We start from the raw sequence: 18,311 nt of genomic DNA, 5'->3' as shown, positions 1-18,311 counted from the left end.
CCCCTCCATACCTGTCTGAGCTGCTACATTCTTACACACCCTCTCGTTCACTCAGGTCAGCTGACCAGTTGTTTCTGAAGGTCCCGAAGACAAAGCGTAAGCTTAGAGGGGACCGAGCTTTTTCTGTGATAGCTCCCAGGCTCTGGAATGACCTTCCATTGAACATAAGACAGGCCTCTTCAATTGAGGTTTTTAAGTCCCTTCTTAAAACTCATCTTTTTTCTTTGGCCTTTTAGCACAATCTGAGATGTTTTACCTTGTTTTATTGTGTTTGTATTTTATTTTATTATTTTATTCCTGTTTTAAATTTTACCCTTCCATTTTATCATTGTATTGTATTATATAATTGTGTAAAGCACTTTGGTCCTGTTGGGTGCATAAAGTGCTCTATAAATAAAGTTGGTATGGTATGGTATGGTAATTAAAACTGCAGCTCAATGAATCACTCAAAAGCTCACGTGATTCGCAGCCAAGAATGAACGTGTCTGCAGACCGAGCCCAGTAGTAACCTCGCCCTCAACCAATGCCGCGCGCTGCTTCCTGACCGCACCAGTGTCAAACGCGTGCCCCCATGACAATCCTCGCCTAAGACGTCACGTCAACGAGGGCGCACACACACGACTCTTTTGTGCATGTCAGCTCATATGCGCACCCGCTCCCCGAGCGTTATGTGGAGCAGCAGCACCAACGTGAGCACAGCACAGAGGGGCCGCGTCCCGCAGCATCGGCAGCCACGCACATGGCCTGCATGCTCGGGGGCGCGCATCGCATCTTTCTTTCTCCTTCAGCGCGCACCAGCTCACATCAGCATGCATGTGAGCCCACAGCATAAACGCGTGCCGCTTTATAAACTTTATAAACGAGTGGCAACGAGCGCGCGCTCCAGACGGATAGGTGAACCGTTTTCATCAGGGGATTCACGCTGCAGTACAGCTCAAACCTGGTGCAGAGAAACTCTAGTGACGTTTTCTGTCATTTCTAGAACAGATCTCGTCCCCTCTCGCAGAAGCTCAGGAAATTCTGATTAATGTAATTTCCAGGGTCTCAGAAGGAGAGGAAAACACAGGGTCTCTCTCTCGTCACTCCCTGGTCCCAACAAACCGGAAATATGAGATTTATTCTAGATTTGTCAATTTTGAACTGTAAGAAATGTGTGTGGGGCACACCCAATCTGCTCTCCTTTGGAGTAGGGTACATCTCCTGTGTTCTGAACAGGGGACGGATGTGATGTCCAAAGACGGTTTTTTTTGCAACACGGGGACCAGGGTCCCTCCATCCAGAGCTGATGGCTCAGACGTGGCAGAAATCTTGCGAGCGGCTGTGGACCTGTTTGCAACACGAGAGAACGCTCAATGTCAACTATGGTTATCATTGAGCCCACGAGACGAACCACCGCTAGGGGTGGACTTTTCTGCTCACAGCCTGTGGTTGTAATGCTTCTTCACTTCCCTCACTCCCTCTGATATCACAGTTTTCTGAACCGAGCTCAGGAGGAGGGACTGACAGCTCTTCTGTCCCAAGTGCGTGAACGCATCATGGTTCCCAGTCCTACGACACTTGTTATCGGGGCACTCGTGGAACCTGCCGTGGAAGGAGGACGCTCTCCTCCAGGCGAGAGGAGTGATCAGGAGTTACCCAGAATAGGCCAGCACCTTTGGTTTGGCTGCTGAGCGGATCCATTTAGAGAGGATGGATCTCTCTCAAGATGTAGTGCGTACGATTCAGGATTCACGTGCTGCAACCACCACAGCGCTGTTCACATCAAGTGGACAGCTTTTTAGCGCTGCTTTACAGAGAAAGGTGTAGAGGCCATTTCATGTTCACTAGGTGGTGGGCCGTCCTTTCTGCAGCAGCTGATGGACAGAAAGCTGGCATTCAGCACGATTAAAACGTACACTGCAGCCATCTCTTCCTGTCACGAAATTTTCGGGGACAGAGCAGCTTTTAATCACCTGCTGATGAAGCGTTTCTTAAAAGGTATACAGAGAAGGCGTAGAGGCCACCTCATGTCCACTAGACGACGTGCTGTCTTCTCTGCAGCAGTCGATGGACAGAAATCTGGCGTTCAGCATGATTAACATATGCTGCAGCCATGTTTTCTTCTTGTCACAAAGTTTTTGGAGTCAGAACAGTTTTTAATCATCTGCTGACGAAGCGTTTTTGTAAAGGTGTATAGAGAAGGTGTAGAGGCCACCTCATGTCCTCTAGGCGGTATGCTGTCCTTTTTGCAGCAGCTGATGGACAGAAAACTGGCGTTCAGCACGATTAAACGTATGCTACAGCCATCTCTTCCTGTCACATGGTTTTCAAGGTCAGAACAGCTTTTAATCATCTGCTGATGAAGCGTTTTTTTAAAGGTGTTCAAAGATGCAGGCCTGTTTCACACCCACTTGCTCCACAGTGGGATTTAACGCTGGTCCTGCGAGCCCTGATCAAAGCTCCATTTGAGCCTCTGGATCAGGTCCCAATTAAATTCTTGTCTCTTAAAACAGCCCTGCTGCTGGCTTTAACATCCGCTAAGAGGGTGAGCGATTATCTGCCCTCTCTGTCGCTCCGTCATGTCTCAGAATTCAGGCTGACGGCAGCTCAGCTGATCTAAGAACAAACCCAGCTTTTATGCCTAAAACATCACGAGCTCTTTTAAATTAAGAGCGATATCATTGGAGGGGTTTTCCCCTCCCCCTACAAATCAGAAGAAGAAGCATCTTTCCATCTTCTCTGTCTTGTGCGGGCGTTGATGTGTTACATAGTGCGCACAGCTGTAATGTGTCAAACTCAACATTTGTTTGTGCATTATAGAGATGCATCTGCAGGTCGCCCGTTATCCACCCAGCGCCTGTCACACTGGCTGTGTGAGGCCATTTCTGAAGCCTACAGAGCATCAGATTTAGAGCCTCCAGTCAACCTCAGGGCACACTCGACCAGGGGTATCGCATCTTCGACTGCTTTGCATAATGGTATGACAATGCAGGACATTTGCACTGTGGCCGCGTGGTCAACACCCTGCTCATTCATTCGCTTCTATTTACGTGATGTGACGGCTCGTTCCATGACACATTCTGTCCTTAATGCTCTAACAGAATGAATATTATTGTTTTCATGGAACCCCGTTTAAGCTCACATCTGTCTGCATGCTTTATAGTGTGAGATGTTATCAGTCACAAGTTGTGATTGTTATTTTGATTCTATTGTCACTAATCAGTCCATGACTATTGTTACCAATCAGTTCATTTGATTATAATCAGTTCACTTGTTATTATTAATCTGTTCATACTGTTCAGCCGTAAACCGGTTGGTTCATGGCCCCCCTTTTTCAACTTCTTCACTCCCCGTTGAAAATTTTCTGGGGCGTTCATGCATTCAGAACGCATAGTTACACAACATGCGTCTGTGCATGGCACACATAATTACGCAATGCGTAATTACGCACATGGGGAGCTGAGTGACAAGATGTTTTTTGGGCAAGCTTCTGCTTCATACGGTGTTCAAATGGACCCAGTGAGGCGAGGACCACATCTGCTTCGCCCTTAACCCACTAAGCGACAGCCTTAAAGGGCAAAGCTTATACGACATAGAATGTTGGTTACGTACTGTAACCCCAGATTCTATGAGTATAGGCGTAGCCCTTTAAGCGTCGGGCTTCACTGACTCCTAAATGGCTGAAGAAAAAGCTATTTGGGAGCCGATTACCCGCTCTTAACGTAACTTATACGAACCAGGTGGGGCCCACACAGCAGGTGGGCGTGGACTAAACTTTTCAGTGCAATGCTTCGCATAACGGGATAAACCCATCAGCGACAGCCTTAAAGGGCTACGCCTATATTCATAGAATCTGGGGTTACAGTACGTAATCAACGTCTTCATAAGGTGGATTAGGCATGTACTGGTAGAGCTGGACAATAATTCAATATTGATATATCTCTCGATATACTTTTATTCAACAACAGTGATATAAGTTCTAAGCACATTTTTGATATGATTACAGCGTTTTACTGACAGATTTCTTTTTCTGTTCAGGTTGAAGCAGCCGCTTTAGTTTAAACCCAGACAGAAAAAGTTGTGACACAACTACGTGACTGCGTGGTGACGTAATGTTACGCAGAGCTCGAGTCCAGAAGGAGTCGGTGGTAGCAGGCTAAGCTAGGCTAGTCTCCAACATGTGCTAAGTTTTCACTTCAAAATGAGCGTCCATGACATCAGAATGTGACTGAACAAAGTTTCACAAGCGAAGAGAAGCAGATGACATCATTGATAAGAGAGGTAATGGTTAGGATTAGAGTAAAGGTAAGATATAGGCTATAGGAATAAATAAAAAAATGAATGAAAGTCAATGCAAAGTCTCTGTAAATAGTAAGACAAATCTGTGTGTGTGTGTGTGTGTGTGTGTGTGTGTGTGTGTTTACGGTCAGGATGCTGATATGGCAGCCAGTTATGTTTCATCCCTTCATGTTCAAAAAATGGATTCCAGGCTTTACACTGATCCTCCCTGAAACACAAAATCAGAAACAATCACCAGAGATCATCCACAGGACACAAAGACAAGAACATCAGTTCTAAATTCAATTCAATTCAGTTCAATTCAGTTTATTTCTAAAGCTCCAAGTCACAACAGAAGTTGTCTCAGGGACTGAACAGAAACATTCATGTATAAAATAATAATTTAACGTTATTTATCTGAGGAGCAGCTTTGAGTTTAACTCCATCACTGAACTCTCATGTTGAACAAGCATGAAGGCGACAGTGGAAAGAAAAACTCCCTCATGAGGAAGAAACCTTTAGCAGAACCAGGATCAGGACAAGAGGACCATCTGCTTCGACCGGCTGGGTTTGGTAAGAACAGATACACAATGGCAGGTCAAGAATCACATGTTAAGATAGAAATAGTATCAAATCAAAACTATTCAATTTTAACAATTTATTTAAGGAAATGAGGTCAGTTTGTCCTCTAGTAGTCTAAGTCTATAGTAGCATAACAAGCTGACCCTAACTATAGGATTTATCAAAAAGGAAAGTCTTAATCCCAGTCTTCAAACTGGACAATGTGTCAGCCTCATGGACAGAAACTGGAAGTTGGTTCCACAAGAGAGGAGCCTGAGAACTGGAAGATCTTCCTCCCATTCTGCTTTTGGAAACTCTAGGAATTGTGTCACGGTCAGCGGCCCCCGCTGCCCCCTCCCATCTGCCTAAGCCTCTGCTCTTTGTGTGTTTTCTGTTTCTGTGTATCTGGTCCTGTTTTCCATTCACTTCTCAGTCTGCCTCTCCACTCTTCAGTCTTTATCATTCACTCCTCAGTCTGCCTCTCCACTCCTGTCACGGTCAGCGGCCCCCGCTGCCCCCCCATCTGCCTAAGCCTCTGCTCTTTGTGTGTTTTCTGTTTCTGTGCATCTGGTCCTGTTTTCCACTCACTCCTCAGTCTGCCTCTCCACTCCTCAGTCTTTATCACTCACACCTGTCCCTCATCAGCCACCTGCCCAGGTGCTCTCATTACTCACTCTCCCTCTGTCTTATAAAAAGCCTTTCTCTCCTCCACTCCTTGTCCGGTCATTGTTCTGTGTTTACAGACATCTCAGTCCTCTTCTGTCTTGTCTGTTTCTTGTCCACCTGATTATCTGCTCTGCCTGGTTTCTGATCCTGTCTGCCCAAGTAAGTTTTGCTGCACCGACAGCCTTTTGTTTTGTTATTAAAAAATAAATTATTTTTATTTTTAAACTCCTGCCTCGCTCGCCTCTCTGCAATTGGGTTCCAACACTGAGGATTGTGACAGAATTGCGAGTAAACCTGCAGTCTGAGAGTGAAGTGCTCTGTTAGAGCCAGAGTTTCTTTATTTGTCCTTTGATATCCTTATTTGTTTCCTTAGATAGAGAACTTTACTAATTGGCTGTTATGTGAATGTTCCTGTAAAGTGCCCTGAGACAACTTTGTTGTGATTTGGTGCTATATAAATAAAAAGAAATGAATTGAAAATTGTCATTCGAACCACATGTGGTACATGTTGTGGAATGAAATTGTGTACACAAGGAAAATATGTTGGGAAAATATGGAACAATAAGATCTGTAATATAAGATGGAGCTAGGTTGTTGAGAGCTTTGTAGGTTAGAAGTAAGATTTTAATTCAGTTCTGGATTTGACAGGGAGCCAATGGAGAGAAGCCAAAACTGGAGAGATCTGATCTCTCCCAGTAACTCCAGTTAAGACTCTGGCAGCAGCATTTTGGATCAACTGAAGATGTTTTAAAGAAGTATTTGGACACCCAGATAATAAACCATTGCAATAGTCCAGTCTAGACGTGACAAATGCATGGACCAGTTTTTCTGCATCATCTTTAGATCAGATGTTTCTAATGTTAGTGATATCACGCAGGTGGAAGAAGGAGGTTCTAGTAACGTCTTTAATGTGGGGGATAAAAGACATGTCCTGTTCAAAAATAACACCAAGATTTTTAACATTAGAGCTGGAGGACAGATTAATGCATCCAAGGAGGGAGAAACGCTCCTACAAGAACCCAGCAGATGTTGGATGCTGCAGATGTTGGATGCTGCAGAAGTTGGATGCTGTCTATCATGGTGCACTAAGATTCATAACTGGCTGTGATTATCGTACCCACCACTGCACCCAGTATTCAATGGTTGACTGGTCATCATTAACGTCACGCAGACTCTCCCACTGGTACATTTCCATCTTTGAATCACTTCTTGGTCTGCTGCCTTCATACATCTCCTCCTACATGTCTCTGTGTGAGTGCAGCTACAGTGTGCACTCTCAGGACATTATTACCTGCAGTGTTCCCTCAGTGAGGACTGAACTAGACAAAAGGGCCTTCTCCTACTCCGCTCCAGTTTCCTGGAGTATCTTACAAAAAGATCAACGGTCAATAGCAATCCAGGAAGTGATTACAAGAAGAAATTGATAGATTGCCTGAAAATTTTGGAGCAGGACAAGGCTATTGACTGTTTTCTGTACCACAGACTGTACCCAGGGGAGGCCACACCTAGTCTGTATGGTTTACCTAAAATCCACAAACAAGGTGTACCTTTAAGACCAATTGTTAGCATGATTAACTCTGTCACTTACAATGTTTCAAAATATCTGGCATCTGTACTCATCCCTTTAGTTGGCAGCTCAGAACACCACATACAGAACACCATGGACTTTGTGGACAAGGTGAGGGAGGTCATCATGGAGACTGATGAAACAATGGTCTCTTTTGATGTCACATCACTCTTTACGTGCATTCCTGTTGATGATGCAGTAGAGGTGGTCAGTTTAAGATTAAAATCAGACACCACTCTGAGCAGCAGGACCACACTTTCCACAGAACAACTGTGTCAACTCTTGAAACTGTGCCTGCAGTCAACCTACTTCACATATGGGGAGCAATATTATAGGCAGAAACATGGGTGTGCTATGGGGTCTCCAGTTTCTCCTATTGTTGCCAACCTGTACATGGAGGAGGTAGAAAAGAGAGCCTTGACGTCCTTTTCAGGGACACCACCAAGTCATTGGTTCAGGTATGTTGACGACACCTGGGTTAAAATTAAATCTCAGGAAGTCCAACATTTTACTGACCTCATCAACTCTGTGGATAAATACATCAAGTTCACACGAGAAGATGTAAAAAATGGCAGGTTGGCTTTCTTGGACTGTGAGGTCTCAGTCTCTGATAGAGGACATTTGCAAACTGCGGTGTACCGCAAACCCACCCACACAGACCAGTATTTGCAGTTTGACTCCCATCACCCTTTGGAGCACAAGTTAGGAGTCATCAGGACTCTGTACCACAGAGCAGACAGCGTCCCCACTAACTCAGGAGCCAGGCAGAAGGAGAAATCCTACACAAGACAGGCTCTAGAGCAATGTGGATATCCTAACTGGGCCTTCCTGAAAGCAGAGAAGAAACCCAAACAGGACTCCAGTCAGCCATCAGGTGAAAAGGAGGAACCCAGACCAGTGGTCATTCCGTATGTTGAGGGAGTATCAGAGAAACTGAGACGTTTATTTTCTAAACATAACGTCCCAGTGGCTTTTAAACCCCAAAATACATTAAAGACTGGTTCATCCCAAAGATCCAGTCCCCTGGCACAAACAGAGTAATGTTGTGTATGCTGTTCAGTGTCAGGAGGGTGATCAGTCTTACATCGGGGAAACTAAACAGCCACTGGCCAAAAGGATGGCCCAGCACAGAAGATCAACATCATCAGGCCAGGACTCTGTGGTCCACACTCATCTCCAGGCCAGCGGTCACTCTTTCAGGGATGAAGATGTTCACATCCTGGACAGAGAGGAACGATGGTTTGAGAGAGGAGTAAAGGAGGCCATCTTTGTGAAAAGAAACCGTCCATCATTAAACAGGGGTGGAGGCCTCCGGGTTCAACTGTCCCCCTCTTACAATGCTGTGATTGCTAGTATCACTCAGCCCTCTGTGAACAGTAAACAGCCATCAGGTGCTAATGATCCATTGTTAGGCTGATGGTCCTTCTTGAGCATGTGATCAGCTGGTTTTGGTTGTCAGCAGCAAAACTGGTTGATCCACTCTGAGAAGGTGCTATTTAAGAGACTGAGCTGAATACAGCTCCTCAGACTGAGGAAGTCTCTTGGATGAGAGACGAAACGTTTCTAGATTTTTTTGTTGTTTTGCTTTGTTTTTGGTTTTTTTTGAATGTCCAGAGGACCAGATTTAACTTTTTTTAGAGTAAGTACAGTCCATTTACCATTTAATGGAAGCATATATAAAGTAAAGAGTACTGGTCCAAGCACTGAACCCTGAGGAACTCTATGACTAACTGTCGTCTATTCTAATTTTTTCAGACAGGTGACAGGTGTGGTGTTGCCCTGTGGCTGCCCTGCTGCGTTTGTCCACGTCAGGCATTTTATGTTTTTGTCATGGTTGTTTTTTTGAGTGCTGTAAACCAAAGATGAAGCAAAGATTAAGCAATGTTCAGAGGTGTCCTCCTTCAAACTCCTCTAGACACATATAGCCGAAAACCTCTCCTGGACTGCCAACACATCTACAGTGGTAAAAAAAAAAAAGCTTCAACAGAGACTTTACTTTACAAAAGAACACATGAAAGAAACCATCTAAAGAAAAAATGGTTAGTGGCCTTTTACCACAGCACCATCAAGAGTTTCCTGATGTATTTAAACTTGATGAACAGAAAGAACCTGCAGAGGGTCATAGACACTGCACAGCATAATACTGACAGTCACATAGCCTCGCTACAGGACATTGCTAGCACACGGTGTCTCAGGAGAACAAGAGCAATCATTGGCAACCCCAGAACAGCACCTGTTCACCCTCATGCCCTCTGGCAGGAGGTACAGGTGCCTTCAAGGCAGGACAAACTCTAAAACAGTCAGGTCCTTGGACTCATCACAACTGTGTATGCTAAGGGTAAATTAAGTAAATATGTATATTCCTTTTAAAATCTTTTAATACCCTCTGTTATATTCATTTATACCTGTTTTGTTGTTTTACTGTTCTAATCTTTACTGAGAAGCACTGAAATCTCACTGTGACCCTGATGTACAATAAAAACTTATTTTTATTTTGTTGACTGAGGTCAGTCAGAGGACACAGAGACAAGAATATCAGATCTACTGACCTGAAGTCTGTCAGAGGGGGGCAGGACTCTTGGCTGCACAACTGGAACTCGTAGCTGTTCCCGAAGCAGCTGCGCCCCCCATTGGCTGGACTGAAGACAACGATAGGTTAGTGGATCTGACTGGTGTCTCTGATGTGTGACATCATAGATGACTGACAGCTGACTCACGAGGGGTTATCACACTGTCTGGTACGAAACCTGATCCCACTCCCACAGGTTCGGGAGCAGGATCCGAAAGGACTCCATGTCCCCCAGCTGCCGTGCTGCCTCAGGAGGTTGGGGGTCAGCTTGATGCAAAAACCTTTGAAGCAGTGCTGCAATCAGAAATTGTTACCATGGAGACAGAAGTTAGAATTGAAAACCTGGATTTCAGTAGGCGGGCAGTCCAGTCTAGGCTGGTTATCCTGAAGCCTGGTCTCACCTTTCCTGGTCCACACTTGGTCCCATCAAGTGGGGGGCCCTTTTTGGTTCTACAGAAGGATGGGTTATTGTAGTGGCTGCACCACAGCTGGATGCAGGGTTCAGGGATTGAGTACTGCAAGAAGACACAAAAACAATGGACTTTTGTGTAACCATCTGTTGGTTCATCCCATTACTATGACCTGTCCCGCAGGTAACTATCTTTAGAATCAGAATCTGAAAACATTGTTAGTCCCAGAGGGAAATTTACTTTGTCTCAGTTCCCTGCAAAGATACAGTGCCTTGCAAAAGTATTCGGCCTCCTTGAACTTTTCAACCTTTTGCCACATTTCAGGCTTCAAACATAAAGATATAACATTTTAATTTTTTGTGAAGAATCAACAACAAGTGGGACACAATCGTGAAGTGGAATAAATTTATTGGATGTGTCAAACTTTTTAACAAATAAAAACTGAAAAGTGGGGCGTGCAGTATTATTGGGCCCCTTGCGTTAATACTTTGTAGCTCCGCCTCTTGTTGCAGTTCCAGCTGCAAGTCTCTTGGGGTTTGTCTCCATCAGTTTTGAACATGGAGACACTGAAGTTCTGCCCATTCTTCCTGCAGAACAGCTGGAGCTCAGTGAGGTTGGATGGAGAGCGTTTGTGAACAGCAGTCTTCAGCTCTTTCCACAGATTCTCGATTGGATTCAGGTCTGGACTTTGACTTGGCCATTCCAACACCTGGATATGTTTATTTGTGAACCATTCCATTGTAGATTTGGCTTTATGTTTTGGATCATTGTCTTGTTGGAAGATAAATCTCCGTCCCAGTCTCAGGTCTCTTGCAGACTTCCTGTATTTGGCCCCATCCATCTTCCCATCAATTCTGACCATCTTCCCTGTCCCTGCTGATGAAAAGCAGGCCCAAACCATGATGCTGCCACCACCATGTTTGACAGTGGGGATGGTGTGTTCAGGGTGATGAGCTGTGTTGCTTTTACTCCAAACATATGGTTTTGCATTGTGTCCAAACAGTTGGATTTTGGTTTCATGTGACCAGAGCACCTTCTTCCACATGTTTGGTGTCTCCCAGGTGTCAAACTTTAAACAACACTTTTTATGGAGATCTTTGAGAGATGGCTTTCTTCTTGCCACTCTTCCATAAAGGCCAGATTTGTGCAGTGTACGACTGATTGTTGTCCTATGGACAGACTCTCCCACCTCAGCTGTAGATCTCTGCAGTTCATCCAGAGTGATCATGGGACTCTTGGCTGCATCTCTGATCAGTCTTCTCCTTGTTCCAGATGAAAGTTTAGAGGGATGGCCGGGTCTTGGTAGATTTGCAGTGGTCTCATACTCCTTCCATTTCAATATGATTGCTTGCACAGTGCTCCTTGGGATGTGTAAAGCTTGTGAAATCTTTTTGTATCCAAATCCGGCTTTAAACTTCGCCACAACAGTATCTTGGACCTGCCTGGTGTGTACCTTGGTCTTCATGATGCTCTCTGAGCTTTGAACAGAATCCTGAGACTATCACAGAGCAGGTGCATTTATACGGAGACTTGATTACACACAGGTGGATTCTATTGATCATCATCAGTCATTTGGGACAACATTGGATCATTCATAGATCCTCACTGAACTTCTGGACTGAGTTTGCCGCTCTGAAAGTAAAGGGGCCCAATAATATTACACGCCCCACTTTTCATTTTTTTTATTTGTTAAAAAAGTTTGACACATCCAATAAATTTCATTCCACTTCACGATTGTGTCCTACTTGTTGTTGATTCTTCACAAAAATTAAAATTTTTATATCTTTATGTTTGAAGCCTGAAATGTGGCAAAAGTTTGAAAAGTTCAAGGGGGCCGAATACTTTCGCAAGACATTGTAAATATGTAAACATACAAAGAATATCAGAAACCAGGCACTGGGGAGGACAAGCCAGTGCATCTCTTGTGCCAGTCCAAAGCCCTGGTAAATGGTGAGGGTTGTGTCAGGAAGGAGATCCAATGACAAAACCATAATGCAAGTTCAGCAAAGCGAAACTATACCGGATCGGTCAAGACCCGGGTTAACAACAAGCACTATTGGTGCTGTTGACAAACAGGGTGCTGGCAGAAATTGTGCTACTGTTAGTCGAAGACCACGAGGAGGGAAATGTGTCAGGAGACAATGGGAGAAGAGGAAAGTCAAGAATGCAGGACCGAGGGTTGCAACTCTAAATGTGCGGTCAATGACAGGCAAAGGTAGAGAGCTGGCTGACATGATGCTGAGAAGGAAGGTAGATGATTTGTATGTCTAAGAGACCAAGTGGAAGGGCAGGAAGGCTCGCAGCATTCATTCAACCTTAATTTATACAGGTTAGTCCCACTGAGCCTTGGGGACTCATTTACAAGAGACACCTGAATTTTAACAAAGAGTGATGACAACAGTGGACAACAACGACAACAATAGACAATCATAAAATATGCATACAAATTTAAATTTACTTTATTTTTATTTTAAACAAATGAAAACCAATGGTGATTAAAAGGTTAATTAAAAGGAAAAGTAGCAAAAAAACAGCTAGATTGTAAGGAGGTGTAGAATAATAATAATAGGAATATGTCTGCCTTGGTTTTTGCCATGAACTTATCAGATGTTTGAAGCCACTTAGGGTGCTTTCACACCAACCCTGTTTAGTCCGCTTTAATCGAACTCTAGCTCATTTTCCTTGAAAGTCCGGTTCATTTGGGGAGGTGTGAACGCGCCATCAAACTCTGTCACGGAACAAAAAGGCGAACTCTGGTCCGGGCTAAAACCTAGGTCTCGGTCCTGTAGAAGAGAACTCCAGCGCGGTTCGAGTACAGTATGAATGTAAACAGACCGGGCCCCGCTCCGCAGGGTAAACAAACACGCATTTCTCTGACTTTATATGGCGCCGTCAGCTGCCTTGTGTGAAAAACAATATTCTCCATGGTCTTCTGTCTCATCTTCTGCTCATGCTGAGTCCATTGTTGAAAAATGACAAAATATAACTCCTAAAACTGCTAAAACTTGATGCCACTTCGTTTTTGTTTTTATTTACAGAAGAAGAAGAAGACGTGTCTTCAGAGGTTTTTGTGTCATTTCTTTCAGTAGTTCTTGGTGCAGCGCCCCCACAGGCGAGCGGGGGAACAGGTTGGTTCAACAGGTTGCTTCAACAGGTTGGTTCAACAGGTTGGTTCAACAGGTTGGTTCAACAGGTTGGTTCAACAGGTTGACTCGACTGCACAGTGCAGTGTGAATGCAAACGCATCAGCTCAAATGTAAACAAAAGTTCATGAATACTGGTCCCAAACCGAACCGAGTCTACCCGACTATCTGGTTTGAAAACAACCTTAGAGAGGTCAAGGTCGAGAGCTTCAGATCTTTTTGCAAGATATTCCAGGGAAAAGGAGCAGAGTAGGAGAAGGTCCTTTTGCCAAGTTCCGTCCTCACTGAAGAAACTCTGCAGGTAATAGCACTGGAGCAGGGTTCAAACTGTTTTACCATGGTTTGGATAGAAAGAGAAATGGAGTAGGGGTGGTCTTGAAGGAGGAGTTGGCAAAGAATGTAGTAAAGGTGAAAAGAGTGTCAGATAAGGTGATGTGTCTGAAGGTAGAAGTAGAAGGTCTGATACTAAATGTTGTCAGTGGTTATGCTCCACAGGTTGTATGTGATGAGGAGGATAAAGAAACATTTGAAAAAGCATGTGACAGAGTGCCGAGGGAAGAGGTGTGGTGTTGCATGAGGAGATCTGGTGAGGCAGAAAAGTATGTTAGGCTGGTACAGGACATGTATGAGGACAGCAGAACATGTATGAGGACAGCAGGTCTTGTTAGACATGTGTGAGGACAACAGAACAGTGGTGAGATGTTCTGTAGGAGTAACAGATAGCTTCAAGTTGGAGGTGGGAGTGCATCAAGGATCAGCTCTGAGCCCCTTCTTGTTTGCTCTGGTGATGGACCGACTAACAGATGAGGTCAGGCAGGAATCCCCCGTGGACTATGATGTTTGCAGATGACATTGTGATCTGTGGTGAGAACAGGGAACAGGTGGAAGAGAACTTGGAGAGGTGGAGGTATGCACTTGAAAAAAGAGGAATGAGAGTCAACCGTAGTAAGACAGAGTCCATGTGTGTGAATGAGAGGGAGGAGGTGGAACAGTGAGGCTACAAGGAGCAGAGGTCACAAAGGTGCAGGACTTCAAGGACTTGGGGTCCACTGTCCAGGAAAATGGGGAGTGTGGTGAAGAAGAGAGTCCAGGCAGGATGGAGTGATGGAGAAAAGTTTCAGGAGTGATTTGTGACTAAAGGGTGTCAGCAAAGGTCAAAGGAAAAGTTTACAAGACAGTGGTGAGAGCAGCTATGTTGTATGGTCTGGAGACAGAGACATGGACAAAAAGACAAGAGACAGAACTGGAAGTGTCAGAAATGAAGATGTTGAGGTTCTCCTTAGGAGAGACAAGGATGGAGAAGATCAGGAATGAGATCATCAGAGGTACAGCACAGGTTGAACAACTGGGAGATAAAGTTAGAGAGGACACACTGAGATGGTTTGGAAATGTCCAGAGGAGGGACAATGTGTATATAGTAGTCCCTTGCTACTTCACGGTTTGTTTATAGCAGATTCGCTCTACCTTGGTTTTTCAAAACAAGATTAGACATGACACACAATTGGCTGATTGATGGATGAGCCGCATGATCGTCATGGAATTTTTATTTAAAATAAATTATTTTAAATTATTTAGCACCTCTTGCACCTTTGTGCAGCCCACACTGCAGGATAAACTTCCTGCTGCAGCTGATCTTCTGTTCACCGTGCATAGCGGAGAAGTGGGCATGACCAAGAGCGCTTGAAGGTGGCTGAGAGCAGATGAGGCAGGGAGCTGACATCATGACATTCTGTGCTCTTTTAGAGCATTTAGAGTTTAGAAACCTTGTTTAAAATATTGTAACAGTGTGGGAAGGGTTTAAAATGCAGTTAGAGAGGACATGGAGGTAGTTGGAGTTAGGACAGAGGATGCAGAGGACAGAGTGAGGTGGAGGAGGATGACTCGCTGTGGAGACCCCTGAAGAGGGAAAAGCTGAACAAAGAAGAAGATACAAAGAATATCAAAGTAAATTTACACCTGAATACAAATAAAATAATTAAAATAATAAAAATAAAACAAGATTATTATATTTGAGGAGTTTCAGTCAGGGTTTAGATCTCATCATAGCACAGAAACAGCACTGGTGAAAATTACTAATGATATTCTCACGGCCAAAGACAATGGACAGGTGTCTACACTGGGCCTGTTAGACCTCAGTGTACGAGTACCACTGGCTTTAGCTCTCTGCTTCAAGATAACCGCTAATTACCACCAGCTGTCGGCCATCAATTTCATGAGATCCTGCAACATACATAAAGCTGCAGTCGAGCGTTACGCTTCTCTGGAGCATTAAGCCTTTCATGGTATTTATGCCTCCGGCCAGTGTTGTTGTTTATTTGACTCATCTTGTCCTTGGTTACCATCCAATCCTGGTTCTCCCTCTGTCCTGTTCCTCGTTCCTCATACCTTGCTCTCCAGCCACTTGCCTGTCCTGTCTGCTTTACCTGTCCTGCCTAGTTCCTGATCTCTGGAGCTCTGTTTGGATTCAACTCTGTGCCGCACCATCCCATCACCATCCCAACCTGCAAGAAATACAACCGGATCAATATCAAACGGATATTGAGTTTCCAGACCTGAAGGCAGTGTTCTTGGCTTCCAGCAGGGTACGCACCTCTGCATTCAGCCAAGGTTTTCTGTTTGGGTAGCTTTTAACATATCTGATAGTGGAGACGGTGTCAGTACATGTACTAATGTAACCCAGAACTGAGGATGTGTATTGGTCTAGATCAAGCGATCCTCCATTTTCAGCAGCTTCTCTGAAAACCTGCCAGTCTGTTCAGTCAAAACAATCTCTCAGTATGGGGCCACTGTCCTGGATCCAACATTTAACTTTCTTTTGTACCGGTCTGGAGCGTCTCAGCGGAGGCATGTAAGCAAGAGCCAGGAAGATTGAGATGTGGTCTGACAGTCCTAGGTGGGGGTTGGGGTTCGGCAAAAGAAAGATTCTTCATAAAATGAAGAACATTATAGACAACTCTCAGCATCCTCTTCATCAAACTGTCATACAACAACAAAGTGTCTTCAGTCAGAGGCTTCGTCAAATCCGTTTTAGGACAGACCGCTACAAGAGATCCTTCCTGCCCACAGCCATCAGCATCTATAACAACTCATTAATGAAACCAGGATGATGAGTTACCACAACATATAATTTCCCTATGGGATTCATAAAGTATTTTTGAATTTGAATTGAATTTGAATTAACAGAAATGCTCCAGCCAAATAAGACCCAGAATGAGACCAGGGCGAGCAAGCTCCATCTGCTTCACAGGTGAAATGCCTGAACAAATTAGAAGAGATGCTGCAATGGATCATAACCCAGAAACAAGCAGTCCAGTCCAACATGTAGGAACTAGGAGATATGGTTTATGCTATTAACCAGACTTTCGCCTTCTCTTCCTGCAGTTTTCATCATTCCACTGACCCCAAGTATCTCCAGTATGACTCCTGAGTCATTCACCACCACTCAAAAGGTAATCATAAAACCTTCTGTGTTCTTCTCGGGGGATACTGACCATTGTGGAGGATTCCTCGTCCAATGTAAGCTCGCATTCAATCACCTACACCTCAAATATTGCAAAAATCACTTTTTTCACCAGCCAGCTAAAGGTATTGCTCTCCGGTGGGCTAACTAGCCATTGGCAGCACGATGGCTCAGTGGTTCGCACTGTTGCCTCACAGCAAGAAGGGTTCAATCCTCTCTTTCTCTATTCAAGACTGCTCTGATAACACATCTCTTTAGACTCGCTTATCCTTAACTTTGCTCGATGTATTTTATATTCTTTATGCATTTTATATTCTGTATGTATTTTATATTCTTTATGTAATTTATTCCTGTTGATCTTTGTTCTTACTGTAAAGTGTCCTTGGGTGTCATGAAAGGCGCTTTTTAAATAAAACGATTATTATTGTTATATTATATTACATGTGGTGGAACGAGATTAGGTACAAAGTGTCCCAGTTACGTCCATCAATAAAATGTAAAAGAAAAACAATGAAAACATCTAAGATATGAACTAAGAAAAACACGAATTAAATATACAATAAGTACAAAAAGCATAAAAACATTATGCCGAACAGCAGCACGAACATGAGTCTGTGTGAACAGATGAGCACAAATGAACACAGCAACATGAAACAGATCAGTAGCAACATGATGTGATTTTTTCAGTGATTATTCTGGTTAGAAATTCATGAGTCTAACAGCCTCAGGGTAGAAGCTGTTCTTCAGTCTATTAGTTCTACACTTAATGCTCCTCAACCTCCTTCCTGAGGGGAGTGGGGCAAAAACACTAATAATGTAAATAATACAGTATATTAGGTAGAAGAATGAACATGAGTCTATAGTGAGCAGATGGGTATGAATAAATACAGCAGCATGAGATCAGCAGCATGGATAATCAGCAGCACAGATAAGTGACATGTCACCAATTAAAGTGTCATTACAGTGATGATCCTGGTTAGAGTTTCATGAGTCGAACAGCCTCAGGGTAGAAGCTGTTCCTCAGTCTAGTGGTTCTACACTTAATGCTCCTCAACCTCCTTCTTGAGGGGAGCGGGGCAAAAAGTGTGTGTGCTGGGTGAGTGGGGTCCTTCATGATGCAGGTGGCCCTCTTCCTGCATCTGGAGGTGTAGATGTCTGTGATGGTGGGGAGACTGACTCCAACATCTTCTGTGCAGCCTTCACCACTCTCTGCAAAGCTTTTCTCTCTGCAGCTGTGCAGCCTCCATGCCACACATTGATGCTGGAGCACAGGATGCTCTCCACTGCACACCTGTAGAAGGAGGTGAGGACTAAACTTCCCAGACCAGCTTGTCTCAACCGCCCGAGGAAGTAGAGTCTCTGATTAGCTTTCTTGATCAGGCTGGTGGTGTTGTTGCTCCAGCTGGGGTTGTTGTTCAGGTGCACACCCAAGTACTTGTAGCTGGAGACCACTGCAGTTCCTCCTATATTCTGGGGGTGGGGGGTGTTAGTTGTTTTTGTTCCTTTTGAAGTCCACAATCATCTCCTTGGTCTTCTTCACATTGATGTGAAGGTTATTCTCCTTGCACCAGCTCTCCAGGTGTTCCACCTCCTGCCTGTAGCTGGACTCATCATTGTTTGTGATGCATCCCACTGTAAGAGTACCACTGCCTGCAGCTCCTCCTCCAAGATGGCCGCT

At 44.3% G+C, this 18,311-nt stretch overlaps 1 protein-coding gene across 1 annotated transcript in view; it reads right to left on the bottom strand.

The window, feature by feature from the left end:
• The window catches only part of adamts2a (ADAM metallopeptidase with thrombospondin type 1 motif, 2a), a 103,448-nt gene that overhangs the window by 30,436 nt on the left and 54,701 nt on the right, over positions 1 to 18,311 (bottom strand). The window contains exons 12-15 of the mRNA XM_037688179.1: positions 10,022 to 10,135; positions 9,769 to 9,914; positions 9,601 to 9,690; positions 4,404 to 4,486 (exon numbers count right to left, since the gene is read on the bottom strand). Of these exons, the coding sequence (XP_037544107.1) occupies positions 4,404 to 4,486; positions 9,601 to 9,690; positions 9,769 to 9,914; positions 10,022 to 10,135 (433 nt within the window). The remainder of the gene's footprint in view (positions 1 to 4,403; positions 4,487 to 9,600; positions 9,691 to 9,768; positions 9,915 to 10,021; positions 10,136 to 18,311) is intronic.

This window comes from Nematolebias whitei, chromosome 14 (assembly GCF_014905685.2).
Source record: "Nematolebias whitei isolate Nwh7 chromosome 14, NemWhi1, whole genome shotgun sequence".
In the NCBI taxonomy this organism is placed as follows: Eukaryota; Metazoa; Chordata; class Actinopteri; order Cyprinodontiformes; family Rivulidae; genus Nematolebias; species Nematolebias whitei.
Note: the sequence above shows the minus strand (reverse complement) of the source record. Positions and strands in the feature narration are given on the sequence as shown.